This window comes from Annulohypoxylon maeteangense (genome assembly GCF_022496945.1).
Source record: "Annulohypoxylon maeteangense strain CBS 123835 unplaced genomic scaffold GGS22scaffold_25, whole genome shotgun sequence".
Lineage (NCBI taxonomy): Eukaryota > Fungi > Ascomycota > Sordariomycetes > Xylariales > Hypoxylaceae > Annulohypoxylon > Annulohypoxylon maeteangense.
In genome coordinates, this window is record NW_025953272.1 from 290,471 (window position 1) to 305,407 (window position 14,937).

The 14,937-nt window shown below is 43.6% G+C and overlaps 3 protein-coding genes across 3 annotated transcripts; 2 read left to right on the forward strand and 1 right to left on the reverse strand.

Moving 5' to 3' along the window:
- The first annotated feature begins 90 nt into the window (after positions 1-90).
- Positions 91-1,299, forward strand: GGS22DRAFT_174752 (uncharacterized protein). Its single transcript, XM_047963145.1, has one exon. It carries the CDS (start codon positions 198-200, stop codon positions 1,197-1,199), a length of 1,002 nt encoding a protein of 333 aa, XP_047814420.1. The 5' UTR covers positions 91-197; the 3' UTR covers positions 1,200-1,299.
- Positions 1,279-4,159, reverse strand: GGS22DRAFT_83334 (VAC1 protein). Its single transcript, XM_047968225.1, has 2 exons — positions 4,048-4,159; positions 1,279-3,964 (listed from the first exon to the last, which is right to left on the reverse strand). Exon 2 carries the CDS (start codon positions 3,572-3,574, stop codon positions 1,580-1,582), a length of 1,995 nt encoding a protein of 664 aa, XP_047814421.1. The 5' UTR covers positions 3,575-3,964; positions 4,048-4,159; the 3' UTR covers positions 1,279-1,579.
- A 398-nt stretch (positions 4,160-4,557) lies between these two features.
- GGS22DRAFT_83338 (siroheme synthase middle domains-like protein) lies at positions 4,558-5,663 on the forward strand. The gene is made up of 2 exons (XM_047968226.1): positions 4,558-4,769; positions 4,825-5,663. The coding sequence occupies exons 1-2, from the start codon at positions 4,662-4,664 to the stop codon at positions 5,521-5,523; spliced, it is 807 nt and encodes a 268-aa protein (XP_047814422.1). The 5' UTR covers positions 4,558-4,661; the 3' UTR covers positions 5,524-5,663.
- The last annotated feature ends 9,274 nt before the right edge of the window (positions 5,664-14,937 follow it).

The following is a 14,937-nucleotide window of genomic DNA, read 5'->3' on the forward strand; positions in this document are numbered from 1 at the left end:
GAAGCTGTAGCCCTGGCCCTGGAGTGGTTGAGTGCGGGGAGTAGCTACTCGTAGCTACCGAGTAGCTTATATTTGTCACTGGTTCAATTACTTCAACTACTGAGTATTTTGTATTCTTCCATCCGTCTATCTCATCTACAATATCATTTTCATACATTTACTAAAAAGCACGATAAACTTATAACACTAGTACTCCGATGGCTTCATCTCTATCCCCATCTCCCTCCACTTCCTCCCCGGAGCCCTTGTTCCCTAAGTTTCTAGACCTCCCACCGGAAATCCGGCACCAGATCTGGCGCTTCGCCGTCCCAGTCCCGGGCATAAACTTCTTCAACGTGCACTGCATCCCCAACGACCATCTCGGCGCAAACCGTAGCAATTCCCCGCCTTGGTTGTACCTAGACCTACGTCGCCTGTCCATCCACGACTCCGACGACGAGGTGAGCCGGTACGATCCCTCGGCATGGCAAGCCCGCGAGACGCTACGTCGCGTGTGCCGCGAGGCCCGGGACTTATGCGCTCTTTCGAAGTCTGAAACCGCCAACATCACGCTAACGCGCCCTCGTCAAGGGTTATTTGTGATGGCGGGAGACGGCCAGATAAGGCACATGACTATGTTCAGCGTACCGGCGATGGTCCCCGAGCCGCTAGAGTACCGGACGGTTTCGGTCCGCGCCAACGACGTGCTCTGCCTGTCCGTCGAGAATTGTAGTTTTAATATGCCGTTAGAAGAAGCTGTGATGTTTGACGACGTGGAAACTTCTACGTTGCTGGGCTGGCCGTATGACCCGCAGCTGACGCCCAAACTGCCGCTTGCTATTTCTCAGTCGAGAATCTGTCTTAGCCTCGCTCGGGGTGATAGATCGGCTCTTGCGGCTTCTAGCGAGGTGTTGCGATGCCTGTTCTCGTTTAGCCACGGCCGGTCGTCAGAACCTACTTCCGAATCGTTGTCCCTACTCATGCTTGACGCGTATAAGCAGGAGCTAGGGAGCCGTCGCGTCGAAGAGCTAACGCCGCGAGACGAAGTGCTTTGGGATCGTTTCGGAGACCGGTATATCGCGCTACCATGGGACTCGATCGAGCTTCCTGCCGAGTACCGACTCGTCAAAGTGTGTCCAGAGAATAATAACATTAGGGAGAGATATCTACAGTCCGTAATACTGCGGTCGCCTAAGAGGCCTGTTGGCTACTCAATGTAGACATGCGCAAGGAGAAGGGAGAAATGAAACTAGAAATTAGGTAGGTAGTAGTTGAAATATGACGATTCCATAGACTGTCGATAACGAAAGCAGTAAACCATTTTAAATTTTCATGATTTGCTAAAATATACACGGACCAGAAATATTAGAAAAGATAGTTGGATAAAAGACCTAATTTCCAACCCCTTTTAACAATGACAGCGCTTGCGTAAATAAATTTAAGGTTGCCAAATACCCTGCCAACAAACGCCATTGCGATGCAGTAGTCTGATGTCTGTACAAGTGCGATCTCACATTCGCTTCCACGCGAAGCCTCTCTTCACCATCTATCCACCTATTCCTTTAATTTCATGCTCACAACATGAGTATAAAATGGGTTCTCACAAGATTACTCCAGGCCCACCATTCGCGTATAGGCCTTGCCACCTATCCTCGACAGACGCGACCTTGCCCCTAATGCTCTCGATTTCCGTGTCTAGCTCCTCAATATTACGTGTTAGGGCGCTAACTTCTTCGAACCGTCGAGCGCCGTGCGCGCTATTAATCATCTTTTGCACCATGTACTTCTGCTCCTCTAACACAATCAAGCGCTCGCGTAGATCCTTCTCTTCTGTCTCCAGCGCGGACACAACGGTGCTAGTTTCGCTCGTCTGGCTTGCCGTTTCCAGTACATCACTACCGTTACGTAGCGGGCTCGCCACGTGCCCGTTCGTGAGAAGCCGGTTCCTAGACGAACTGGAGCTGGAGCTGTTGTGTTTCAACATACGCGGTAGGTTTTTAAGAGGTAACATGTGCATATGTAGGAAAGAAGACGCTGCTTGGTGGATAGCTTTTTGAAGCTGTCGTTGGGCCGGGTTATCCGTCTTCATGTCGCGTATTCGCCGAGCGGCAACATCGTACTTGGTGAAACTATCAGTGAGTCGCTTCCTGATCTTAGAAGCCTCTTGGATCTGTGCATGGTTTGGAGGGATATTCTCGTCCTGCAATGGTAGTAAAGCTCTTTGGAAGGTAGGAATCAGAAGCTGTATACCACGTTCAAATTGTTTCAGCGTCTCGTAAGCCCGTTGATCAGGCGGCTTGTGCACAATGGATTCCACGAAATCCCTTTTAGAGAAGACGGTGAACTTGCAATCTCGACACATGCGAACATCGACACTTATAGGGTTGCTTCCCGCCGGTTTCTCGGACGCGAGAGCAGACGATTTCGCAACGTTCAAGCCAACATCGGACGAGCACCCGGTTTGTGGATCCGAACATACAACACGCCCACATATCCTACAATGATGCCTTCTGAATGTCCAAGAAAACTCTTGCTGACAAAATGGACATTTAGCAACTTTCCCGTCATCCTCCCATGTTACGATCGTCTGTTCGATAGCCTTCCGCTGGTTCCTCTGAGCAGCCAAAGGGGAGAGCAGACTCGTCCCACCACTTGCTCCCGCTTCCTCGGGTGGATGTGCAAGTAATTGGGTCAACTTGGTAAGCCGCTTTTCTAGTCGTGATATTTCGAGGGTCTGTCTGTCGACTCGCTTTCTCCGTATAGTTGCAAACTCTTTCGTATGATCTCTCGTGAGCCCGTTATGATCATTGTATCCTTCTCTTGACTTGTAACACGTTTCACAGACTCTATACCAGTAACCCCTCACAGGTTCGTGCGATGCCGATCTCGATAATTTCATCTGGTACATGGTATGTTCCTCGCAGAATAACCTCCCGCATTGCCTGCAGTTTATGCTGCCGTTAACCGCGCCTAATCTCTTCCCACACGCCGGATCTGTGCATAAATCACTCGGACCCGGTCGTTGCCAATGTGATTTTGTGATTATATCGTCGGGATCTAGGGGTAAATCGGGAAGAGGAGCTCTATTTGTCCTCACCACGGCTGGCGCAGGAGGCGGGACGGATTCGTTGGACTCGAAGACTTCGAGACCACGAAGTTTTTGGTTGATAAGAGAGAGAGGTTGGAACTTCTTAGCCTTGAGAACCTGCTTATCTATCCAGGACTTAACCTCGTCCTGCTCGAATTCGGGTAGTTCTTGGTGCGTATCATCGATATGGCGATTCAATTGTAGCAGGGTCAACATTTCCTCTTCACATATGGGACACACAAGCTTAGATCCCGACTGACTGCCATTGCTTGGTCCTCCCAGACTGATATTGGAAGTAAGATCTTGGGCAAAATCAGGCAATGGGCTCGTACCGGGGGATAGGGAGGCGGCGGGAGAGCCGATAGACAAGGTACTATCAGACGGAGCAGAATGAGCGGACGGGCTCGCTGCTCTCTCCCTCTCTCTTCGAATGGCTGGGGGAGCCGGAGGCGCGAGACCTTTTCCGTTACCTAATATTCTCCCCCCACCAAGCTTGCGACCGGACATGTTGAACTTCTACTAGAATTGTAGCATTTGAAAAGCCATGAGGTCTAACAATTTCCGCCGAGGCTCCCACTGCTACCGTTGTCGCTTTCGCTTTCGTTACTGTTACCGTTGCTAGGTCCGGATTCCGTGGAAAGGATATCAAATTGTAGGAATTGGATTCTAGAAGATCTAATAGGCTCGGCTTGTACATTAGATGGTCTTCGGCGATTTGTAAATTGTAGCGTACATTTGGTTGGGCATCGGGATCGATATGGGTACGGACATGGGAATTTGTTGGCTTCAATGTTGTAGTTGGAGAGTTTCCAAGGTTGCGTCGCAAGGCAGTTAGAATTTAATTTACGAGGGGCGCAAGGCTGTTAATTACATATCCATAGGCGCGTTGGCACCTTCCTAGTCCTAGAAATTAGTACATAAAGGCTGATAACGGCAATCTGTGATTTGCTAGTCAGCGCTATCTATACGCATGTACATACATTCATAAAATGTGGATGGGAAGCTTCAGCTCAGCTTCTAGGTTAGCCTCAGAAGCTACAGCACTTGCCTGCTCGTGCCTGTTCGTGCTGGATTCCTGGAATATTGCTTCCAGAGCAGCCAAAATTCATATTGTCAGGTAACATCAGAACCTTCTAAGTTGGAGCATCCCCACTCTGTCCACTATGGCTAAGCTTGTTTAGGCACCCTAGGCTTGTCGCGTGCCACTAATTGATCTAATTGATAGAAGGAACCACAAGAACCACAAGAACCATCGTTTCTATATCCTGGCTCTTTTCGTCATCACATCTTTTTTCTCTCTTTAAATCACACCGTATCAAATCTCTTGAGGCTCATTATTCGCTGCCTCTCCGATGCCAGCGTCTCCGGAGAAATACGTGTAGGTAATCAAAACAAAACAATCTAAACATGCTTTAATTTGTAGCATACTCCTTTTTCGATTTTTTTTTATCTCTCTCTCCCTCCCTATACGTCCCTGTATTCTTATATCTCTATCTCTTAATTATCTAAGCCCCTGAGCTTCAACGTGTATATTCTCGACGACCATGCAGTAAAACTGTTTCACTTAAAAGCTCGGAGCTTGCTAAATGATAGGATGTCCAGTAACAGCAACGACCAGTTCCCTCAAGTCCAAGGCGGAGGGAGTTTGATCCTCGCCTGGCAGATTAAGAACAAACATGTTTTAGTAGTAGGAGGCGGCGAGGTGAGTAACCATGAATTCTTCTGTAACTCTTCAATTATAACCATGGTCCGTATAGGTTGCGGCTGGCCGCATCCTCAACGTCCTGAACGCCGACGCCCATGTAACCGTCGTGTGCCCGTCTTCCGGTCTTAACCCCGAAGTGCGCCATCGTATCGACAACGACGAGGTCACTCACGTCAACCGCCTCTTCAACCCTTCAGACCTCGAAACGTTGCCCCCAAGCAATGGTCCTCCTGATATGGTCCTTGTCGCCGTTGATGATCCTGCTGCATCCACCCAGATTTGGAAGCTATGTAAGCAACACCGCATACCCGCCAATATCGCCGATGTCCCACCCGAATGTGACTTTTATTTTGGGAGCATGCACCGCGATGGCCCCCTGCAGATCATGGTCAGCACCAATGGAAAGGGCCCCAGGTTAGCTGCCAGTATCAGGAAATGGATCGGTAACCAGTTGCCCAAGGGCGTTGGCGATGCAATCGAGAGGATCGGGGAGTTGCGTGCTAAGCTGCGCCAGATAGCCCCCAGTCCCGAGGAGGGCCCGAAGAGGATGCGCTGGATGACGAGAGTCAGCGATGCTTACAGCTGGGATGAGATGTGTGGCTTCACCGACGAGGATATGGACAATCTCTTGACCTTTTACTCTAGTAACCAGGTACCTCATTTAGATCTACTGAAGGGTATGCGAGGTGGAATGAGCCCGGAAGACATCGATATCTTCGATGGATCGTTCGGGTTCAGTGTCGTCGCATGAGGCTAGCGACCAGCTAGACACCTCGCTAGGCGTTAATCTGGCTGGCTGTGAGGGAGGTTAGCGGACAGCCACGTACGATCTCGCCATGGAGGCTTCGGGATGGCGAAATCATCTACCTATGATCGAACGATCCAGACCACGGTCTGATTAGTCTGTCAGCTTATTTCGTGGCTATTGTGAGATTCCTGGTTGGGATACCCAATTTGAAGGGGAAATGGTCTGGAAGAAAAATTCTGCATTGTATTGTCCAAATTTCAATCCTCGCCAGGGTTCTGGGTATCAAATAAGTTCGGTGGATTTAATGGGATTTATCCTTTCCCATGCTAGAGCTAGACTAGGCTCAGCATGAAAGAGAATCGACATGTCAATTTCTAGGTTCATATCAACTTCATCCCGTGCATGACCCGTATTCGATTCCGGTATCTCTTCGTATGAGTTTATATCATCATTAGTTAGGTGAGCATGTCTATTAGGAATCTTTCTCATCACCTAAGTTGAGGGCTCTTCGACTTAACGAGTTAGCTAGATCTTGACGAAACTTCTTAAGATATGTCTAGGTACTCGTAACTGATTGACTATGGGGATTCTACTTCGTCACTTAGCATCGAGGCTTAGGCACCAAGTACATCATAGAAAGCCACGAGGTTCTATCGCGTACCAACTAGGTACTAATGTTCAAGTTTTCTCTCAATTGCGAGGCTCGGCGAAGTGAATATCATGGGTGAACTCGTAAATTATCTCATAGATATATGAAGATCTCTTGATCTAATTAACTCCTAGGTATGTAGTCCTTACGAAGGCTTGTGTATGGGTACTTATCTATATACCGTAATGGGAACATCCCACTTATGAGAATAATTCTAAATAGCTTTAAATTCTTACATGCATAGGAATGATTTAATTGGAAGAAATGATTTTATACTTAATATATTGATTCTACGATTAATATAATGATTTTATAATCGATTTAATGATTTTATAATTAATTTAATAATTTTATAATTAAGTTAATGATTTTTATTATTACATGTATAAAAATAATTTAATTAAAAGTAATAATTTAAAATTAATAGAATGGTTTTATTATTTAAGCTTTATAATTTAATTTAAAAGTTATTTAATAAGTTCGATCCTTTAATTTTTCGATTTAGTTCAATTTTGCGATTTAATTCGATTATATATTAGTATATTATTTTATTAATTAATTGCTTAATTAATAAATTTATAAATTAAAACGTACTTTAATAAATTAAAAAATTAAAAAATTAATATTTATTTAAGTAAGTATATTATTAATATATTAAATTAATTAATTAAAAAATATATACGTAAATAAAAACGTATATACTTTAATTAAATAATTTAAAAATTACTTACTTAATTAATTATTAAGTAAATAAATTAATAAATCAAACGATTATAAAATTAATACGTACTTATTTTAATTAAATAATTTAAAAATTACTTACTAATTTACTTATTTATTAAATAAATAATTAAATTAATAAATTAAATAATTATAAAATTAATACGTACTTATTTAAGTAAATTTATCGATTACGCGATTAATATTTTAATATATTTATTATTTAAATTAATAAATTTAAAAGTTAAAAAATTAATATAATACGTACGTACGTACTTAAGTTAATATAACGTAATAACTTAATTAAATATTTTATAAAGTTAAATAATTAAAAAATAAAAAAATAAAAAAATAAAAAAATAAAAAAATAAAAAGATTAATAAAAGAAAGTAAGTAAATAAATAAATAAAAAATATAAAATAAAAAAGAAAGTAACGAAAACGGTAAGTATTTTATTAGATATTAAAAGTAATAAAAGTATTATTAAAATAAAAGTAAAAAGGTTAAGTACGAGGTTTTAAATAAATCGAATAAATCGAATAAATCGAATTAATTAAATTAATTAAATTAATTAATTAAATTAATTAAATAAATCGAATAAATCGAATAAATCGAATAAATCGAATAAATCGAATAAATCGAATAAATTAAATAAATTAAATACGTATTTATTAAAATAAATAAGTAATTAAATTAATTAAACTAATTAAATACTTAAATTAAATAAATTAAAGTTTAAGGAACGATTTTTAAGTATAAAAGTTTTAAAAGAAAGTAAAGTTATTTAAACCTTAAAAAATACGAAAAAGTAAAATAATTATTTATAATTAATTCGATTATAATTTAAAGAATAATATTTAAAAAAATAAGTTTATAATTAATTTAATTATAATTTAAAAAATGATATTTAAAAAAATAAATATTATTAATAAATTCAATTATAATTTAAAAAATAATTTTTAATAATATTAAAAAAATAATTATTATTAATAAATTCGATTACGATTTAAAGAATAATTCTTTATTATTTATTAATTTAATTATAATTTAAAAAATAATTTTAGTAATATTCGAAGGAATAATTATTATTAATAAAATAGTTAAAAAGAAAAAAATAATTTTAAAAATATTTTAAGAAAAATAAAACTATTCGCATATATTTTATAGCTTTAAAATAATTCTTAAACATAATCAATTCTCTTTATATACCTTACCACCAAATTTATATGGGAAGGTACTTAAGATTAGTAGAAATATTCTTGTAAAAAGAATAATTATCTTATAAGAATAATTGTAAAAATACCCCTTTTGCCGCTACGGTACCTAACTACACAAAAACGGACTAAAGGCTAGTGATGCAGTCGAATCCTATACAACTCTCTAATAGTTGATAGTTTCTAGAAGCTTACTGTCACGCTTTCGACGTACTGTAGAATCCTTGCAGTGAGACTCCAAAATACGAAGAGGTTTCCTTTGTATGTATATTCCAATACACGCGTTGACATCGCCGAATTTCACTCCGATTACTACGCCAGTGACGCGATAGCATGACTGGATTAGGTGTACTAAGTTGCATACCTATGTAGGTACCTAGGTATGCAATGGCTGGCGCGTGATATGCCCGACGCCCCTTCACCATAAGGTCAGATAGAAGGCCATATGCGGTGATATTAAGACATAGATATAGTCATGCGCATGGGCATCTTAAGAACCTTGGAAGCTTTCGGCTCATAATGAGTAAATCTTATATACATGCCTGTAGGTAGGTACAGTAGGTAGGTATATGTCCAAGGACTCGTACTTAAGAGATCGCACGTAAAAAATTATATACACCTAACCCTATACTTCGTAGGCACGTAATAGAAACTCGCGGACAACATTCACATCGTGCTTGGGGTAAGTATTCTGTCGGTGTTGCCGCGATTCAGGTACCTTTAACATCCTTGCTATTAAGCCCCGGGGTTAGATCTTAGACCAGCCATCCACCTAGGTACCTAGATAGGTAGTTACACATCGCCGAGCTATAGGGAGAAGGGTCCCGAATATACGTGGCGCTTCGCTAATCTGCCTATGGATCAGGATTCCAAGGCCTCGGCGCATGTAAAGGTAGGTACCCAGAACGGTGGAATGGCAGCGACACGTGGGAATATCCATAGGTAGGCATAACTACTAGGTATTTTCCTTATATCACAGGGAGACATACATTAGATCATCAGTATATCTAGCTATATAAACGATCAATCACTCGTACCTACCTAGAGAGCTCAGAGCCTACGTAGGTAGTCGCGCCGATAGGTCACGATCACGAGTATCGGTACTCCAATAACTACCTACCTATACCTATGGACAAGGCACATGATATTCACAGAGCTAGGCCCACCGAGTAGGTACTCCGAGTCTTGTATGATATTATACTCTAACACTTATTTCATTCTCGCCTCCATTAGGATTTCGTTCCGGGTTCCTGGCGGTTTTCGTGGTTAGAAATTCGAGAGTTTAAGATCAAGCAAATAGGAACTCGCAGAAGGCAAGAAATTTATCAAGCTAAGCATGCTAAGCTTAGGTCTAGACATCTCAATCCTCTGCAGCCGCGGCGCACCCACAGCAGGCAAATAGGCGGTCAACCCTATCTGGTGGTGGATGGCGTTCCGGGCAGCATGACGATCAAAGCCACCGGTATAGGGGTGCAGCCAATACCTGCCCGAGAATTCGCTCGCTTGTACGGAGAATTGCGGTTATTAGTTTCTAATGGGTGGAATTCATCTCCGACTAAATTTGGAAGAAGCCTAAGATAGAAGGAGACTACGAAACTACTCCGGCATGAACGGACAAAAGAAGCAAAGAGTCTTTCACCGAGATACACTTAGCGAAGCATTCTTCGACTTACTTGGGGTTCCCCTGTAAAATACATGTTATATTGGAGTTGGTAGATGCCACTTCGCTTAAAGCCGTAAGTAGTGCAGCCATAGAAGCGCAATTGTAACCAAAGGGGTGAGGCTAGCCTTTCTCTGAGCCAACCCTCTCTGCCTCTGTCGCTCGCTATCTCTTCCCTCGGCTGCCAGAGAGGCCCTCTTTCTCATCCACCTACCTAGTACCTATCGTACCTGGTAGGTAAACAGGAGTCACGTTCAAGGTTAATATCCTGTGTCACCGATACGGGTGCCAGCAAGTATGACTTGTGTGCTCAAAGTCAATAAAATTTCATCTTCGTCACTCGAGATCAGGCAGTACCATACCTACATAGTTCCCAGATCCAGTGACCCCCTGCCCAGTATCCAAGCGACGGGTGCTTGCATGAATCGGAAACGTGCTGTAGAGGAAATTTCTCGCGGTCTATCAGCCTATGCCCATTCATCCATTCGTTCTACCTTTTTACGTGAGAGCCCCGGAAATGCTTCACCGGTGGCTGCGCGGGCTATTTTGATTCTGCGCCTGGGCGTACTCGATAACCGGTATAAGGTACCGCTCTTTCTCTTTCGAGAAAGGCATCATACGTTGCCGACAATATCTGGTCGGCGCCAAAAATGGCGATGGTGAGCACAAAACCCACGTGCGGCTCGTTCGTGGAAAACTGAGACAGTGGCTTATTGCGTACTAGATATCTTAACGATACGAAATAATACGAAATGACACAGAATGACACAGGATATAGGACACTGGATGCAGAATACAGACTTTAGAATACAGAACATGCCCGCAACAAAACATGACGACGGACGGCTTTCCGACCCAGATCCATCGGTATGGTAACTCTCTGTACTTAGCCATCGAGCACAAAGAGTCCCCATCTCAATTAACCCCAGTCCCCTTTTTCCTCGAACCATATGACGAAACGAGTATTACCGCTGCAGAAATCGGTCGTGTTTGTAAATTACTGGGCACCAACCGACCAGCTTGCTGGGATGTCCCACATCATCAGACCCATGGGTAGACGGGAAGATGCATGCTCATTGAAATCGCCAGCATGTTACAGGCTGTCGAGTCCCAGGAGTCCGGTAACAGTTTCACGGCAAAGCAACACCTAGGTAGTCACGTATCCTTTCCCGAAATTCTTTAAACCCTGGTCAGGCAGCCACTGAAAACTGGGAATATCTACTAGGTAGTCCGTCTCTTACTAACCGGCATCTCGGAGCCTCTGTAAAAGACCATCGAGTGTTACAATTCCTAATACGGGGTCGTTTGGATCATGTCATGTAATTTCTAGAAAGCGAGCCTCTAAGGTAACTCGGAACGACCTTTCATCCTAACTGGTTCCCTATTCGGCTGAGCGCATCATCCCACGGCGACGTACTGTGACTTTATACGTTTTTACCATCAATAGAAGTATCTCAATCTACTTCATGCCGTATTTAAGTATTAGTCCGAAGTCATGGGCGCAGAAACATTCGCGTCAACGTGATAATAAGGGGCGGCTCAAATTGGTCATCGGTCAGACCCAACGGTATTTAACAAGCCGTTCATTTATATGATGCATACCTACCTAGGTACCCATCATAAATATCGAAATCTACGATATAAAAACATTCTATGGCAGATGTAGAGTGACTGCCCATGATAGTTGCTTATACCCTGCAGTTCCGTAGACTCACCCTAAATAGGAGTCCCAGAGGATCGAATATTATTTGACACAGGTCCACTTATGTGTCTGTTGCACAGCAGAACACGCACGTCTGTTTTACGGACGTAAACTTGCTGAGGTCGGAGTACACGCATCGCTGCAGGATCGAGGGACACACGGAGATGAGGTACCCAGAAACGGATAGCTGCTTACATCTCAAGCGCCCTAATTTTTCACATCAACCTACCTAGGTATGTATATGTCACTGAGAATTTGATTGGATTATATTAATATGAGAACTAATCTACGAGGCTCGGGTCTTCTGTCTTTTGTTACGTAGGTAGGTAGGTAGTGACATAGTCAGAGGCGAAAAAGGGGTAAAGTTGTGAGAATTCCGTAATCGCCATGTAGGAGGTTCAGAACTTCTCGGTGGACCCATGCAGTTAATATTAACGTAAAGCTGCTGAATTTTTATTAGCATGCTCTAATTGTGTACAACGTTTGATGTCGAGTCATAGGTATGTATAAAAGCTCTCCAAGGCTTAGGCCAAAGGTTCCTGCGTACCTACCTAGGTATCTACTAGGTAGAAATAGGTAGGTAGATAAATCGCCAGGGCTGTTACTACAGGTTATTCGGTTGGGCGACTCGTCATATGACGTTGCTCTGTTATTCCGGCAGACTCATTCCTTGGGCTATTCTGTTATAGCGTAGCTAAAGAGAGTAATATGCTGCTAGAAGGTTTGAAACCTATCTTCTACCTATGCACGGGTGGGTAGGCACTAGGTAGATAATTATCACGACGAGGGGAGATGTCCGTACTTAGGGAGATTTTGGCAGGCCTGGTAGCGGTATTAGAGAACCCATCTAAACATACCTAGGTAGACATTCATAAGTAATGATTAATTATTAACATATAAAAATCGCAGGGAGAGTTAAACTAATTTTCGGGATAGGAGAAGAACGTTTATAGATCATCTGTCAGGTTCACATGAGCTACCTGGTGGCTTGGAACACCACGTTTCTGTAAGGATGTCGATAACATGTGGAGGGGATGACCTATCACGTCTCAGCATAGTTCGATGCTGCAAGGGCTCGAAACATCTATATTAAACGGTAAGATGTCTAGTCTCAACTTTGCCATCCCACCCTCTTCCTCGAGGAGCAAGACAAAGCCGTTGTAATTGGGAAGAACCCGGCGAGATGGCAGCGTCGCCCGACCTCCGCTTGCCTGCTTTCTTGCCGTAGGGGTGATTGAATCATACGAGCTCCGTTGTGAATGACATGATTGAGAGGAGAAGCAGATCCCGTAGGCCCGAAAGCACGAAGTATGGGGAGGTATCCTATAGACCCTAAGAACTTTCCTAAGTGCTTTGGGAGAGATGTCGGGATGTGTATGATGTTGTGAATTACGGAATGTCGAACCGCACAAGCTTGCCCTGGCTTGGGAAACCATGCCGGGATGAGCTCGCCAAGCTGGTGGTTGAGAGATGGCAGCCAGATCGTCGGTTCCCTCTTCGCTATTATAGGGCGAATGACAGCGGGAATACCACCCTCTATTCCTGGCTGCTGCTGTGAACGTCGTACTGCATATGTGGTGGCACCGTGTTACTTCATCTTTTCCAAGCGCCAGGATCGGGGACGCCTAGAGGTAAAGGGAGTGCGCGAGATCTAAAGGGAACAATCTCTCGCTGCATAATCTCTGCGCACCTAAGCGTGTTCCTCGTTTCCCGTTACTGTTCTTGGCCAAGCCTCTGTCGTCGATAAATGAAATTTCATGTCCTTGGTGTTGCCTACTAGGTAGGTACCTACTTACAGTGCTTACCTACCTACACACATACACATACACAAAATACTTACACCTATGTTCCCTCCCAGCTCCGGCATTATGGGGCTAACAAGCGAGCTTCGGGGTGCCGATTTCTTGTTTATCATCCATACCATACCTACCGTACCATCTCATCATCCCATCCCATCTATTTCTAGGCCTCCTGTAGGTCTTCGCAGTGTTCCCGTACAACAACTGATGACCTAATTTGGGATGGGCTTAAGAGGCCCTTACCTCTGAGATGAGAGACGAGAATAGATAGTGCCTGGCCAAGCGGCACTACGTGCGATCGATGTTGCCGTGGTGCTCTATGGGGAAAGGTGGAGCACTACATAGCTATGGGTGCCGGGAGGAAGGATAGAGAGATGGAGAGATAGAGATGTAGATGGAGATGGAGATGGAGATGGAGAGATCGATCTTCAATAACTTCCCCTGGTCGGTCAAATAAGCTCTGAAACCCTGCCGGTACTATGGCAGTATTGGCTGGTCCATTCTCGGCCTGAGCCGAATGGTATGGTTCCTCCAGTTTTATGTGGCTGCATCCGTGCATTGAGAGGAGAGCATGTGAGCGGCACCTATTCTAAGTGAAGCCCGCAGACCCGCAACACTTATGTCTGCATATGCACGAGCCTGAGATCCTTGTACATATTATCACGCAACCCTGTCCGTAATAAGCCATTTCCTACCCACCCTGCCACCCTTTTTTTTTTTTTTTTCTTTTCTTCTTCTTCTTCCTGACCCCACTAGAAGCAGGTCATCAATTTCCCTTGTCAGAGCCGGAAGAGGCATACGTCAAGAATATGTATCTAGCGGCTGATCGCCATCATGGGGTCGTTTTGGTCTATGATTACTTACCTACCTAGGTACTCCTTTTCGGTGATGATGAACGTACGGAGAAACATGCCTTAGGATGGAGACGGGAGCGGGAAGCTTTTGGGGAAGAGTAGATCGTGGCTATAATATTATTTCAATGAAGATGGCCCTTACATCGTTATATCGATGCGATTAGGTACATTGATGTGCTTACGGACTATTACGTACCTGCGGAACTAGAGATAGTTACTACCCAGTAGGTACCTAGTAATTTTGTATTGTACAGTTATCGAAACGCGCTGGACCTCCTAGCCTACCTATCTAGGGTACCTACCCAGGTACCTAATTGCAGCTGAAGCTGAATCTATCTATGGACCCGTCGTTTACCTGCTGATTAAACGAGCCCGATATTATCTGAGTTACTAACAGCCTTGGAACCTTGGAACTTAATGGCTCGGCGATCACAGCGTTTGAAAACCAGGGGCGGTGATCAGCTACGCAGTTGCACAGTCGGTACCTCTTTATTATCTTGGTCCCAGTAGACGGGGACGTGTTACCCTACCATGGGGGCTTCCATCGCGAATCTGCGACAAACCCTGGGGTGTGACGGGGGCAGATAGCTATTCCCGGTATCCAGGAACTTCGATTTTAAGCCTACTGGTAGGTAGGTATGTAGTAGGGTAAGAGAGAGACACTGGGGGACGTTCATAGCCGTCGAGCATGTGCGAGACATGGGAACCAACCGGACTTTGGCCCAAACTATTGGGACCCGAACTTACAGAAACCGCGTACGACTCACTCAGGGCTGCTACAGGGCAGCAGGGTTAGGTATATCGAAACAATACATGGTA